The 16,351-nt window shown below is 36.8% G+C and overlaps 1 protein-coding gene across 3 annotated transcripts in view; it reads left to right on the forward strand.

Moving 5' to 3' along the window:
- Positions 1-16,351, forward strand: part of CD82 (CD82 molecule) — a 72,894-nt gene that overhangs the window by 32,433 nt on the left and 24,110 nt on the right. Inside the window, exons 2-3 of one of the 3 annotated variants that reach the window (XM_032226411.1) lie at positions 2,299-2,394; positions 5,151-5,153. In XM_032226411.1, the coding sequence (XP_032082302.1) occupies positions 2,332-2,394; positions 5,151-5,153 (66 nt within the window). In that variant the 5' untranslated portion in view covers positions 2,299-2,331. Of the gene's footprint in view, positions 1-2,298; positions 2,395-5,150; positions 5,154-5,355; positions 5,358-16,351 lie in introns of all 3 variants that reach the window. The other 2 variants (XM_032226403.1, XM_032226419.1) reach the window with 2 other exon arrangements.

Consider the following 16,351-nt stretch of genomic DNA (forward strand, 5'->3'; position numbering starts at 1 on the left):
AGCTAGAAAGAGATAATTTTCTCTAGTAGGAATAATAGGACTCACGAGAAGTAGTTGGAATAGCAGTAGTAATAGTAGTGGCCAAGAGTGGAGTAGGGGTAAGTAGTGAATATAGCTGTGAATGCTTGCTTGTGTGTATTTAGGGACCTGTGTTGTTGGCTCTTTTGGGTATGGAGCCCAGTAAATTGAGTATAGTTAAAAGAACCTGTGAAATTCTGGTGATACAGATTTGTGATGGTTCTTTCAATAACTTAGGGCTAAAGATAATATGGTTTGTTAAAGATACATTAAGTTTTAACTCTGTTTAGGAAAGTTTCAGATTATAGCTGAGTTGAGTGTGGTCTAGGGCAGATGCTTATACCAATTTTTGTGCATGAAGTCCAAAGTTGGCCTTTTGTACTTATAATATTGTGCATGTTGCAGGACATGATAGCTGGGCATTAATATGTGAAACAGGAATTTGAACTAATAATGCAGTGCTGATTCAGTTTGCGGTAGCTTTGTCTGATGGATTTCCCTGGGGTTCGTGAGGAGCTATTCAGCAGTGGCTTTCGAAATTCTTTTATTTTTTTTCCATTGAAAAAAAAAACTGGAAATATCCTCATACCCTTCTCTCTCTTTCCCACAGTATCTTTTTACACTTCTTTCAGTAGGCTATTTGGAAGCTGAGGCAGTGGAGGAAGAAAGAGGTGGAGCAGCAAAACATGCTATGTGTTTGGTCTTATTGATGTATGCTTTTCTAAAAAGAAGGCTGAGTTTTATATTACAAAATTGGAATGAATAGATTGTGAATTTGCATCTACAGGAAAAAAAATCTATTTTCTGATAAAGCCCAAATGAACAAGATGTGCATGATAGTGTGAACTCCCAAGTATTGAGTTAAATAGGTCTAGAAATCCTGCATTGCCTTAGCATTGTCCTAAATAAAATAACCTATTATGCCATCTTCTATGGGAAACCATTTTGATGCTCAACCTTGCATCCTCCAGATATGTTGGAGCTTCAATTCCCAGATTTCCAAGCTGTTGTTCCTGCTAGTTAAAAATGCTGGGAGCTTAGGGTTTTTGCTGAAGGGTTTCTGCTTGGAAGATGATTCTTGAATGTGGCATTTGCAAACTTCACTTAAATTTTGCCCAAGCAGTATCTTGAGTGGATGCCTAACTCCCAACCAAATTCTGCTTGTATAAATAGCAGTTATACTTACACTACTAAAATACATGGAACAATTACCTTTTTTTGCAATGTGTATATAATTTAAATTTAAGAAAATGTTTCCTAAGTTGCCTTCCTCCCCCTCCCCTTATTTATCTTGGAAAGAAGAATAGCTGTTTCTGAAATGCTTAAGATAGAAAATACCAATTTTAGAAAACAGGCTGACCATACCCTACAGCAACTTATCTGCATTCATGCTTCACTCAGCTACTCTCAGTAATGTGATTCCATTTCTTTATCCTGTGAAAATATTTTCCTCCTTAATTTGGAGTATAATACATAGTATGTAATGTAGTATATAAGATAATGTGTAAGATACTACAATGTGCTAGTGCCTGGGGAGAAAGATGTTCCAATTCCATTCTGATCTTGGTATTGACCTAAATAACCTAACAGGATTAGAAGCAGGTTTTAGACGGGGCAGAATATCTGGCTTTATTCCACTATCCTTTGCTGAATTGCTATCTCTCACAAGGAAGCTCTGAGCTGATCTGTTGCAGGTTGAAGGACTAGCTGCTCTTAAGACTGTCATGTTTTATTTCCTGTTGCATTGTTGTGGAAGGTCATTAAGGATGTTGTCAGATTTTAGTTGCTCAATACGGGTCATGAGAATTGCCAGCTGATTTCCTATTTTAACAGCTTTACGGAAACATTACGGAAAAAGTAAGTTTTTGGTGAGTCATGAAAGAAAATGAAAGTCTCTGATGATTGACTAGATGAGGCAAATGCACATTGTCTCTATTCAGCATTGGTCTCCAACTTTGAAATATCAACACAAACTATAAAGCATGTTGCACAGCTGTTTCATTTGTGTTTGTGTACGGTTGGAAGGCTTCCTTCCTTCCTTCCTTCCTTCCTTCCTTCCTTCCTTCCTTCTTTTCTTTCTTTCAAATTTTGAATAGGAGAAACATAAGAACATTTCCTTTTAACAGATCAAGCCATCTATTGGAAAACAAATACCAAAAAGGAAAGACAATGTGAATCTTATGTTGAGTTAGTTGGCATATCTGATGTGCAATAGGGGTGGATGAAAAGAGCAAAATAATATCAAAGATGGCCACTCATCTAGTTCCTTCTACTTCCTAGGTCTGAAGAAAAAGAAGAAGAAGAAGAAGAAAGATGGCATCAGGCTGCCTGAAAGTCACAAAATATTTTCTTTTCCTTTTCAACCTCCTTTTTTTTGTAAGTATTTGCAGACAGAATATGAATACGCTGCTTTTAAATTTTATCACGGAGAGGATTTATGCAAGGAGAAGTGAATCAGTGGTCCTCCAGATGTTGCTGAATTACCCCTAGGACATTTCTCACCATTGATGACACATACTGAGTCTTTTGAGAGTCGTAGTTCAGCACCATTTGGTAGGACGTAAGTTTTCCCTTCTCTTTCCTTGCCTAACAGCTAGGCAAGTAAATTATAAGACTTATTAGAAACAAGGGTTTCAGCTATCACAAAGTCATTGCCAAAGGGCACCAACACAAGGCATAAACTGAATGTGATGTTTAATGATCATATAGGGAAAAATAAATATGTTTATATTCAGTTGAATTGAGGAATATTTAGCAATATTGAAGATATGGAGGGCTGGGTAACAATCTGGACATTAAGGGTTCCCCCCCCCTTAAAAACATTACTCTAAAGAAGAATTAGCCAACATGATGGCTTCCAAATGTTTAGGAAATAGGCTCAGTAACATGTCCCCAGCCACTGGGAGGAATAGTTAATGACTTCTGGGACTCTCAAACATTTAGGAGGGTATTAAAATGCTACTGTATTCAAAGATATTGTTAACTGTAGTCAGGATACTGTCTTACCTTGTTTTATGATGACCCATATAAAGGGCATATTGCAAATGAATAATAGAATACATAATAGAAACATTTTATGCAATTTAAGCTAATCAACTCTGTGAAGATATCTTTAATTGAGTTAACAATAATGTAAACTGGATGATTAAACTTCATTAAGAACTTTAGACTTATTTAGCTTTTCGGTATTATTGAAATCATCAAAATATTATGTTAATGGTCTCATTTCACAACTCAGTAACTTGTTAATAAGCCAGAATAATGAATGCCTTACATTTTTCCCATATAAAATGATTCTCAAAGGAAAAAAAAAACCATTGGCTAAAGACATGGTATTGATTGTGTATTATCTGTAAAAGTTTTGGTTTAAATGTTTTTTGTGTTGTACACTCTCTTTTGCACACTGCCAAATCGGTAGCCAACACATGTTAATCAAGCCCATTCTAAAAGGATGTTCTGTTTTATGCAACATCACTGCAGTGGTCAAGATGGGCAGTAAATCTATTTCTAGGACAAAAATCAGGAAAAAAGAGACTAGACATAAAGATCAACTATTGTTAAAAATGATGTCTGTATCAAAGTTCTCTATGTCACCATTCAATTGCAGAGGGCCATATAATCTATTAACTAATAGATCTCTCCTGCTCTTGCAGTGAGCTGTCACAAATATTGACTATTTCCCCTTTCACTCCCTTTTTAGATGGGCTCCTTTAACAAAAGTACTAATATCTTGATTTTTTTAAATGAAGATATAAATTTATACAAAAAGGGCCACATAGGAAATGCACTGAATCTGGATGTCTCTAAAAGTTGCTAAATTACAGTTCTTTGCAGCCAGCACTAATATGGGCTTGGTATGAAAGGTTTGGAGGAATCTTGTTATATATATTATCTGTTCACAAGAATGTGAATTCATAGCTGCCACTTCTTTAGCTGGTGTTGACCTTCAAAAGCATTGAGTTCTTCTTGAGAACCTGGATTGTCATAATATATGTGCAGTCCAAGCAGAATGGCTCTTTGCAATTGACAGATACAAATTTTGTCAATGCACAGGTTTTCTAAGTGTCATCCAGGGGTTTTGGTATGGCACCTAACATGCCAAAACCACTGGGACCACAGTGGCAAATTTATACCATAATCTTTTAATTTTTAGATCTTAATACTTGTGATCATTTCCAATTCCTAGCCTTCAATTATACTATCTCCTGGTATTACCACATCAATTACCCATAATTTATTTTTTCAGCCACAGTTATATCTGATGCATTATGAACCAAGAGCATCAATCTGTATCCAGAAATCCTACAATATTTTAACCCCTTGTTTTACTATTTTCAATTCTGTGTTCAGTTTTTCATTCCTGGTGCATGGTAATTTTTACGGATGTTCCAGGAATCATTTTGGTGACTGCGTCATGTGGTTTTTATAATAAGTTTATGTATTATATTATTATGTGGTTAATCTTTGGTGAGATTCACAGCCTTTGGGACTGGTTGGTAGCTCAACAGCTCAACTCCTAACCAAGGAACTGTTAAGGTAACGTCGGAGGATGTAAGCTGTTCCAAGTAGGGTGGTTTTTTTGTAGAATCAGAATGTTCAAGTCTGATAAATTTAAAATTTCCAAATAGCAAGGTAGCCCTTTAGGTATTGCTCCAAGGGCTCCAATTACAATCAGGACAACACACAATTTCTTTTTCCACAGTCGCTCAACTTCAATTTGCAAGTCCTGGTACTTTGTGATTTTTTTCTTGCTGTTTATCTTCAATTTGTGCATCTCCAGGTATTGCAATGTCAACGAACCATACTTTTTTCTTTTCAACTATTGTTATGTCAGGTGTGTTGTGGGCCAAGTGCCTGTCAATCTGAATTCTGAAGTCCCACAAGATCTTGACTTTCTCATTCTCTAAAACCTTCTGAACCTGACGTTCCCAGTGGTTTTTGCTGTCATCAAATTCAAACTTCTGGCACAATTTCCAGTGAATGATCTTAGCAATGCGGTCATGGGGTTGTAGGTAGTCAGTTAGTGAAATTTTGCTGCACCCACTGATCAAGTGGTTGACTGTCTTGTCTTTCTCATTACAGAGGCAACATTTGCTGTTGGTAGTAACATGTTGATTTTTGCCTTCATGCAGTTTGTGGCTAATGCTCGTTCTTGAGCTGCCAAAATAAAGCCTTCTGTTTCTTATTTCAGTGCTCCTGATCTTAACCAGTTCCAAGTTAGCTTTTGGTCAGCTTTGCCTTCAATACTTTTCAAGTATTGGCTATGCATAGCTTTGTTTTTCCAATTTTCAGCTCGCTTCTCAATTACTTCTTTCTTATATTCAGCTTTTGACTTAGTTGTCTTTAAAAAGTCTCCTTTATTTACTTCCTTAATCATTGGTTCTTCACTTTTCTGGATGTAATCATTCAAGCTGTGTTTTTCTTCTTCCACAGTCTGTTTTACTTGTAGGAGTCCTCGACCACCCTTTGCTTTATGTATTATTTTATTGTTGTTGTTGTTGTAGTGGTGGTGGGGGGTGGTGGTAACCTTTGCAGAAGACTACCAGTTAAATACTACCCACATGGTGCATTTCTAACTTATTATTTCTACAATATTTTAGCCAATTAAACGTTGAGTATATTCTAAAGAAGATTTTGTAACCCATGCTTTCTCTCTTGGCTGTTTATAAGAAGAAAAAGGGTTAAATTATCTTTTAAATATTAATAAAGGATAAAGATAATAAAAATGAAGATTTTGGTAAGCTTATTTGGAACTGCCAACTATTAGAGGAAACTATTTAACGTGTATGTTTTATTTCTAGCTTTACTTTTTATTTTTATTTATTTCATCAAGACTCAGCCAAGTTATTTTATCTAGATTACATTTTTGCATTTGTCTAATGGTAAAATATGGTGAATCACAAACTGGAAATAAAAATGAGATTTGAAATGTACATTATTACTGACTTGTTGGCAGTTTTGCATAATAGCTGGATTGAGACCTATAACTATTCTGCTAGTTGCTAGGAGTAGTAAGATATTTTCATTTTTTAAACACTGTACACCATATTAGAAAATACCAACATCAAAATATTTTTATTGAGATGAAATGCATGCCTCATATTTCAGAAAGCACCATCATATTGAACTGATTCCTCTGCTTGCTTCTTTTCATCTGTTCAGTCACATCCAACTTTCAGAGACTTTATGGATTATTCTAAATTCTTTCCAATATTTTACATCTTTATTTAATATTTCTAGGTTTAAAGCAGTATTTTGCTTGATGGAACCTCTCAAGGATGTTACTTGCTGGTCTTGTTTTGTAGTTTCTTCAACTGTACCTACTATAATTGATTTTTGAAAGGAATTCAAATATATGACATGATCAAAATTAGTCAGCCTGCTTGGTAATCTTAGATTCCAGTGGTATTTCTAGTTCAATGTTGGTCTTCTTGTTCCTCATTTTTGCTGTCCAAGGGATGTAGGTAATAATCTCCAAACTCATAATTTGAGGGAGTCTTGGTTTTTTAATCTTCTTTTCTTATTATTCAAACTGTGTTTTGCAACTGTAGGTAGTTATAGGAAAAATGATCATGTTCATTATTCTGCATTTGGTATCAAAACATTGCTTTTTGAAATCATTTCCATGATAGTCATTGCAGTTCTCCAATTGTTTAACTTTGAGGTCTTTGTTTATTCAGTTATGGACCTGAGAAAAAGTTCTGGAATGATTAATTTCCTTACTGATTTTGATTTTCCAATTAACATCACAACTACCATATATTATTTTTGGTGTTCTGAAGCAATCTCATCTTTTAAATTTCTGCTTTCACTTTTATATTCTATTCACTTTTACAGTATAGCAATGTCATCTACTGTATTTTTTGGAGTATAATACACACCTTTTTTCCTCAAAAAGGCTGAAAATCTGGGTGCGTCTTATACACTGAATACAGCATTTTTTGCCTCCCGAAACCCCACCCCCTTCACCAAAATGGCCGTGCATAGTCTTATGGAGGCTTTCAGAGAGCTCCTGGGGGCTGAGGAGAGTGGAAATGAGTAAAAAACCTGCTGTTTTGCGCCCCTCAGCCCCCAGCAGCACTCTATAAACCTCCATAAGGCTATGCATGCAATTTTTTTTTGACAAAAAACGGGCACGATTTCATGAAAAACAGGCCATTTTTTTGCTCATTTTTGCCCCCCACAACCCCGCAGGAGCACTCTGCAAGCCCCCCCCCCCCCCGGGGATTCATGCCTTTTTAAAAAACACGGGCCCATATTGGCAAAAAACAGGCCGTTTTGGGGAGGTTTGCAGAGTGCAAAAACTTTTTTTTTCCTTTTGGAAAGCTCTTTAACTGATTGATGAGAATTACATTGATCAAGTGCTGTGGCAGCAGAAACAAAGTCTTAGGTGCTGCAGATTGTCAGCGATTTCCTTCTCCAGCACATGGATAAATACACCTGGAAACATCTACCTGTTTACCTACTCTCTTCCTACCTACCTACTGTATTTCTCTCTCTCTCTATTTCTCTCTCCCTAACCCTCTACCTACCAACCTACCTACTCTCTCTCTCCTCCTACCTACCTACTGTATTTCTCTTTCTCTATCTCTCCCTCTATCTACCTACCTACTCTCTCTCTCTCTCTACCTATCTACTGTATTTCTCTCTCTCTTTCTATTTCTCTCTCTCTATCCCCTACCTACCTACCTACACATACTCTCTTTGTCCCTACCTACCTACTGCATTTCTCTCTTTCTCTCTGTATCCCTCTACCTACCTACCTACTTACTTTCTCTTGCTCCCTATCTATTTACTGTATTTCTATCTATCTATCTATCTATCTATCTATCTATCTATCTATCTATCTATCTCCCTCTCTCTCTCTCTGTCTATCTCTGTCTGTCTGTCTGTCTGTCTGTCTATCTATCTATCTATCTATCTATCTATCTATCTATCTATCTATCTATCTATCTATCTATCTCTCTCTATCCCACTACCTACCTACCTTCACACACACTCTCCCTACCTACCGTATTTCTCTCTCCCTTTCTATCCCTCTATCTACCTACTTACTTTTTAAAAAATTGCCTCTTCAAAACCTTGGTGTGTTGTATACTCTGGTGCGTCTTACACTCTGAAAAATAGGGTAGATATCTTAGATGCTTTTATTTCAATTTTCAATTCATCTAAATTAAAGTTCCTCAAAACTGCCTCAATATATAAATTTAACAGAAAAACTGATAGAATAGTACAAGTGAATCAAGTGTTTTGGAATGCCCCTTTCTTTTAGGTATTTCCGTAATTTTTCGTATTCAGTGCAATGAACAGTTTTACTGTATGAAGGATAAATATACGTAATTTTGAAATTTACATGCATGTTCTGTGAAATCTAATTTTATTATTTTTCTAGTTTTATGTTAAACTTCTGCATTTAGCTCATTTGCTTCATCTCTGTTGCCCATAATTTTAGCTTTCTTTCTGGTTCAGCGATTTGGATAGTTTCTTCTGTTCCTGATTTATTTCCTTGTTTTCAGTTTTTTAATGTTTATATGCAACATGTTTCTGAACTGGTTTATTGTGCTGGTTTATTGATGTTTTACATTTCTTCCTTTCTCCTATCTAGTTGTTCTTCCATGGAATTAAGCAAAATGATATTGTTCCTTAATTTCAGCTGAACATAATTTTTTTTATATCATATTTTCTACATGTTCAAATTTGAATCTGAAACAGACTTTGGCTACAAATAGTTGTGGTCCAAACCACAGTCTGCAGCAAAAGTAAAGAAATATGTTTTTCCTCATTGTTGGCTGTTTAAGATGTAATTAGAATAGAATAGAACAGAGTTGGAAAGGACCTTAGAGGTCTTCTAGTCCAATCCCATGCTTAGGAAGGAAACCCTACCCCACTTCAGACAAATGGTTATCTAATCTCTTCTGAAAAACTTCCAGTGTTGGAGCATTCACAACTTCTGGAGGCAAGCTGTTCCACTGATTAATTGTTCTAACTGTCAGAAAATTTCTCCTTAGTACTAAGTTGCTTCTCTCCTTGATTAGTTTCCACCCATTGCTTCTTGTTCCACCCTTAGGTTCTTTGGACAATAGCTTGACTCCCTCTTTGTGGAATACTGCTATAATGTCACCCCTAGTCCTTCTTTTCATAAGATTAGACCTATCCAGTTCCAGCAAGCGTTCTTTATATGTTTTATCCTCGAGTCCCCTAATTATCTTTGTTACTCTTCTCTGCACTCTTTCCAGAGTCTCAACATCTTTTTTACATTGTGGCGACCAAAATTGGATGCAGTATTCCAAGTGTGGCCTTACCAAGGCATTATAAAGTGGTATTAACCTTCATGCGATCTTGATTCTATCCCTCTGTTTATACAGCCTAGAACTGTGTTGGCTTTTTTGGCAGCTGCAGCACACTGCTGGCTTATATTTAAGGATTGTCCACTAGGACTCCAAGATCCCTCAACAGTCACCACTATTGAACAAGGTACCACATATACTGTACCTCTGATTTTGTTTTTCTTGCTGAAATGTAGAACCTTACTTTTTTTACCATTGAATTTCATTTTGTTGGATAGCGCCCAATGTTCAAGTCTGTCAAGATCCTTCTGTATCTAAAGCCTATCTTCTGGAATTGGCTATTCCTGCCAGCTTGGTGTTGTCTGCAAATTTGATGCGTTCCCCATCTATCCCCTCATCCATTGATAAATATATTGAAGAGTACTAGGCCTAAAACAGAGCCTTGGGGTACCGCACTGCATACCTCCCTCCATGTAGATGCAGTTCCATTGAGGACTACATGTTGAGTGTGGTTGGTCAGCCAGTTACGAATCCATCTGGTTTGGTTGAATTGGTTTATTTGTAGTACAATCCAGTTTGAGATGTCATATATTCAAGTAACCTTCATCAATTTTGCTGTTGGACTCTACAATGAATACTATATATGTTTTGGTACTTGATGTATCATTTCATGAATGTCAGCACAGAACTATTTGATTTATTCTTCAAATGTATTTGTTGTTCCTGCATAAATTTTGGAAATTGTGACATTTGGTTATATATCTCAGACAAAACAACCTGTGACCAATTGGGTCATCGTCTTAGAGATATTTCCTTACAGACAAACAGAGTGATTGCTGCTGGTTTGGTTTTAAAATCAAAGGAAATGAAACCCATCATTTTATGAAAGAAGAAAGATCTGTAGCAAGACAAATATAGATGCTTCTTGTTTAACAAAGGATGCTTTTGATGACAACAATTGTGATTGATCTGCCACATTCAGCTGACTATGCCGGAATACTGCTTTTTCCAGATAAATCATTCTCCATGGTTTGTTCCCTCGCTTTATATATAGTGACAGCAAAACATGATTGTGTTCAGAACTGTGTCCACTGAAGAGGCATATCTTCCCCTTCTGATGAATTGAGTGTAATTGTTGGAATCATGACAATGTCACTTTTTGCATGCATCAGGATTTATCTTTGCTACAATGACATTGCTGTGGAGTTCTTCCACAATCATCCCATTTCAAACTTGGAAGATTCCTTATTAAGATTCATTATTAAAATGGCAAGAGATTCTATCTTCCATGCTGTGGAAAATGAGTGGCATTAGCTCCTTCACTCAGAGCATTAAAGGAACAATATTATTTCATCATTCCAGGGAAGCAGCTAATTCATGGGTGTCAAACTCATGTCATCATGATGGCGTCATGTGACTTAGTGGGACTTTTCCCCCTTTTGCTAAACGGGGCTTGGGTGTGGCCAGTCTGTGACACATTCGACCCTTGGGCCAAGAGTTTGACAGCCCTGAGCTAATGCATGTGGATGATTTTTAATCCTCATTTCATTGATGGGAACCATGATAGAGTTCTCTGAAAACAGTTCTACAGGATTGTCAAATGTGGTAGGTGAAATTCACACATTCTTCCATACTTTTTGCTGACAGAAAAATATCTATTTAATCATTTTGATTTTTCTGAATTATGTCTTTTCCAACATCCAGTAAGAAATCTGAATATCTTCCTTTTCCCTGATTCTACCATGTTTCCTTTCAGTTGAAACTTGGCAACACTTATCCATAAGTATGATTTTTTTAATGCCTGAAATGTCCACATCAACACCATTTCCTCATTCTACAACTGATAAAGGCTGATGAAAATAGCAATAGCAGATGGTTAACATTCTCCCAACATTCTCTTAACCATGAAGCTTCCATCCCAAAGAAGAAATCTCACATGTCGAAGCAAATTTGCAGTATTGGAGTTTTCTTCTCCCAATCCACCTTCATTCCCATCTCCTATTAGTCCAAGTGTAGAATCTTGGGATATCCACACAATACAGTGTTTTTGTAAAAGTGTGGTCCTTCTCCAATATCATTATTTTGCACACCAGCATTATCTTGAAAGAATATTGATTCTGTTTTGGAAGGTGCGCTTGAAGATGAACAGTGGCTGGTTCCCTCTTGTAAATTCAAAATCCAAATATTGATGCAACAGCTTCAGAGGATCCACTAAATCTGCCTATCAAGTACTGTGTGATTTCATTTTCTCTGCTCAGTGCAAACATTGCCTGATCACTCCCTGTGTGGTATACTTGATGACATATTTGATGGATTTGACTGATGAGCATATTTCTACATTGAGATGAAAAGGGACATCTTCAATAGTTGTAAATTATAAGGTACCACCCATTGAGAAGGGTAGTTCAACCTTGTCATCCTACTTGATGTCCTTCAAATCCTCCCATTTCTGAAGAGTGTCTGCTGCAGACAGGATATGAATCATCACCACACCTTGTATGCTCATTGAATGCTTTGGGATACCTCTTACTGCATATACTATGTTTTCAACATGCTGAATTTCTGCTGGACTATTAATCATAACACTGGATAGAAAAAAAAGAGGATGGATAAATATTTGCTAGAATTTTCCAATATATTTTTAGAGTGAGAGTAGTAAGGTTTAGTCTGGCCAGATTCTATATATTGTATAAGCAAAAAAAGAACTGAACTCTGGCTGAAATGTTCTATGTAAGGGGGGTCCCAACCCCCGGGCTGTGGCCCACTATCGGGCTGTGACCTGTTTGGAACTGGCTGCATGAGTGGTTAGGTATGCACACAAATGTGTGTGCCAGCTCATCACTTGTGCAATCCAGTTCCCTTCTCCTCCCTCATCCGGCTGCCAAGCCATAAAGGTTGGAGACTGCTGTTCAACATCATTCTTGGGCTTAGTTTGATATATGTGATGAGTCAATTCTCCACTACTGGGTGAGGGAGAGAGGGGGGATTGCAAGACTGCCTGAGAAACTGTCAAAAAGGGATATCATGTGACTTTTGCAACAGCAGCCAGTGGCACTGAAGAAACCACAACTTCCCCAAATTTCATTTACTCGGGAGTCATGGATTCTAGATTTTGAACACATGCTGTAATTTAGCCCATTTGAGGTACCTTGGTTCAAAACTTGTTGCCCTGTTTTGCATTGTTTGTCCAGAGCTTTAGTGATTATATATCTTTGAATCTATATAAGAGTCATTCTTCTACCTTTTGGTGCTCAGAATCGTTCAATTCATTTGACAGCTTTCTTCTGCACTGCCAGTTCCATTCCATTCTTTTTGATGTCGTCATTTCCAGAATAGCATATTGTAAACTTATTTAACTGAAGATAGATATTTTCAAACCCTGATGTTATTAATACCAAAATGCATATGTTTGCCCCATGTCATTGCTTGCTTGCTTGCTGATATCCCAGTTCCCACGCTTCATGCTTCATTCCACGTTCTAGCCCTGTTTGCTTTTCCCCCAGCATGATTTCTTTTGCCATAGGTTTCATCCACTGTGACACTTAAGCAGAGGTACGTTTTCTGCATTATTATTCTTTAGCTTACTTGTACATGCTTACTCTGTGCTCCTCTATAAACCTTATTCTTGATTTTGTAGATTAATGGGGAATGGAAGTAAGTGTCCTTATACCATAAATCTCCACTGATCTATTCAAAGGCCTAGTCATTATCTATTGAAATTCAGCCAGAAAATGTGCTAACATTTCTAGGCAGTATAAAATCTTTTCTCCATATAATCCCAGGGGAAATAAGAGCTACCCCACAGTTTAACAGTCTCTTGGATTTTTCCCACACTTGAAGGAGTACCTGATCATAACCTCTTTTTTTCAAATGTATGGATGTCCCTTCATCTTTTTTCCCTGTGACAGTCATTATTTAAGGGGTCTAATTGTTTGACTGCACCTTTCATCTACCCTGATTATCTGTTTTCCCACCAGTAGCATAAATGTCAAAAACAACAGCATCACAAGTGCTGTGTTTAGGTTACTAAACAACCTTTTGATCTCATTGCTGCAGCATAACTTGCTAAGCAAAAGTTTGGTTCTTGCCTTTCCTTAAATATTGTTGAATGCAGTCTAGTATCTTTTTAATTTCACACATCACAAAATTCAAGCAAATAAACTCATTTATAAAGAATGCATATGTCTAACAAGGTTTTGTGAACATCATATTCAAAGCTCCCTAAAAATTAGGTATTTCAATAGCATCATTCAATGTTGGCCAATATATTCAAATGTTAATCTCCTGTTTCTGGGAAGTCGAGAATGGCAGTATAATTGTCATAAGTTGCCTTTAAGACATGATTTTGAAGCGCTATGTTTGTGAGTTAATTGTATTTGTAATGACTAGCGAGCCATATGTTGCATTTCAAAATAATACATGATGAAATGTTTGATAGTAGGATCAAAGCTCTAGGCAGTATAACCTGTTTTTCAACATCTATTTCCCAGTAAAGAAAATTTCAGTTGCATTTTATGGACATAGCAATAGTTAGACTTATATATCGCTTCATAGGGCTTTCAGCCCTCTCTAAGCGGTTTACAGAGTCAGCATATATTGCCCCCAACAACAATCCGGGTCCTCATTTCACCCACCTCGGAAGGATGGAAGGCTGAGTCAACCTTGAGCCTGGTGGGATTTGAACAGCCGAACTGCAGAACTGCAGTCAGCTGAAGTAGCCTGCAGTGCTGCATTTAACCACTGCGCCACAGGCTCCTGATTCCTCTTCCTCTTGCAGTGTCTGTCCATTCTTCTAGGTAAAGATTTCTCAAGTTTGGCAACTTCTAGATGTTTTGATTTTAATTTCCAGAGTTCTGAGCAATGGTGATGCTAACTGGGAATTCTAGAAGTTGAAATGCACATGTCTGGAAATTGCCAAGCTTGGGAAATATTATTCTCAGTCAATGTAGTTTCAGATACTTGAAAAGCTTGAAAGGGCTGTAGAATTCTATATGCCCAGAAATGGAAAGAAGCCTTAACTCCTAAAATAGAAGAAAGGATTGAAAAGATAATGGAACTGGTGGGGATGGCAAATTTGACTGTACTAATTAGGGACAAAATGTAAATAATTTTGTGGTTACTTGGAACCATTTTGGGGCTTTCTGCATGAAAAAGGGAAAAATGAAATTTTAACTTTGGGTTTCAACAATTAAGTGGGTTACCACTATAGAAATGGCTAGTAGTTCTTATTTGGTATAACTAAAAACTTGCTACTTTATTATGCATCTTACTGCATCAGAAAAAGTGGGAAGTTATGGGATTTTTTTTCTTTATTTCTTTCTTTTCTCACTCTGTGTTCTCTATCCTCTTCCTTCCCCCCTTTCCATTATTTTATTTCTATTTGACTTTTATATTAAGAGAAAAAGCTTTTAATAAAAATACATTCCAAAAAGGAAAGCTTCAAAGAAGGATTATTACTTAAAATGGATCTTAACGGTGGGTTAACTTATTACAAGAAACTGCTAAAAAAATAACATAAAATGGTAGAAATTATAACATTAAAAAAAATTATATGACTGCCGAATTCCCAATGATGAATAGGGGGACATAGCAAAATGAAAAATAAAGTGAGATTCAGATAACCATTATGAGCTGGGGCAACTTCGTTGCAAGAGATGTTTGTGGTATTGGGATTTTACTTGCAGTATTGCTTTGAGTTTTGAGTCTTTTCATCCATGTAATTGTACATCCCTTTTATAGGCTTAGTGCTGCCCCACAACTCTACTAAATCACTAGGTAAAATGAGAGGTTTGCTTTCTCAAGTTGTGGATAACCTCTCTCTTTGCCACTTTCTAACTCTGGGCTGTGCAGAGCTTGCGTACAATAAAACTTGCCCAGATAGTGCATCTGGCACACATCTGGAACGGCTTTTCAATTTGCTTTCTGCACTATTTCCCCGCTCCCCTCCTTATGCTGTATACTTTGTTGTTTTTAACTTCTGAGCAATCAGCATTCCATTTAAGGCTGCCAAGGACCAAAGGTCATTTATACATGGTTTTAGCATACAAAAGAAGACACTCTTTAAAGAGAAATTGTTACAAGAGGATAGGACTGAATTTGTGTCAGTAGGCGATGTAAAATTCATTGGATACCCATTTGAACTTGTCCTCAGACTAATGGACGACACAGCTAATTCCTGTATATAGCAATCTTGTGTTCAGAAGTTCTTAAACAGAGTGTCCATTGTATTCATGTTTGCTTTCAAAGGGTCATAATGCTTAGTTTGGAGAGTGTGTGTAATTACTGAGTCTTTTTTGTTGTAGCTCTAGTCTGAGCTTCTCAGGATACAAACACTATTATATCTTAAATGTCTTCTAGTGTTGTTGCAATCTGTAATGCTATACTAATAAACTCTGGCAATGGAAGATATAGGAATTAAAGCAAATCTGCAGCCAAAAATTTTATGATTTCTATATATAATGGAAATTAGGTCAAGGACTAGCTGGGTAATATTAGGTCAAGAAGGAGTCTCCTTGAATAACCTGGGGATAAAAAATGTGATTCAAAAGGAAATAAGTAAAATAATGTTTAATTAGGTCATCTCTGTCACAGAAAACATATTTAATTCTCCCTAATTCATCATTATCCACAGACAAATGACAGGAAAATGACATGCACTGTGTTTAAGATATATACCTTAAATTAAATGCTACTGTAGAAAATGGGACATGGAGGTTGGGACGATCCATATATTCCCTTGTAGGGTGTGAGAGACAAAACCAGGAAGTTATTTTCAGCAGCCTATTTTGAGAACCAGCAGGACAGGTAATTCCGGTTTACTTGATGTTTTAAAATGTTTTGAATTTTGAAGCTTCAGGTGGCACATGATACCAGTCTCTGTGGCAACATTTTCATGGCAAACAACAAGGGACTTCAAGGGACTTAAACTGAATGATTGAGGAGGAGAAGCTGCCAATCTACAATGGTCTACAAAAGAGCATTGTCTTCTGATAATCCCTGCTTGTGTGGTTGGGTTGCCACAGTACTTCAGCGAAATATATATTTTC

This window comes from Thamnophis elegans, chromosome 1 (assembly GCF_009769535.1).
Source record: "Thamnophis elegans isolate rThaEle1 chromosome 1, rThaEle1.pri, whole genome shotgun sequence".
NCBI lineage: Eukaryota > Metazoa > Chordata > Lepidosauria > Squamata > Colubridae > Thamnophis > Thamnophis elegans.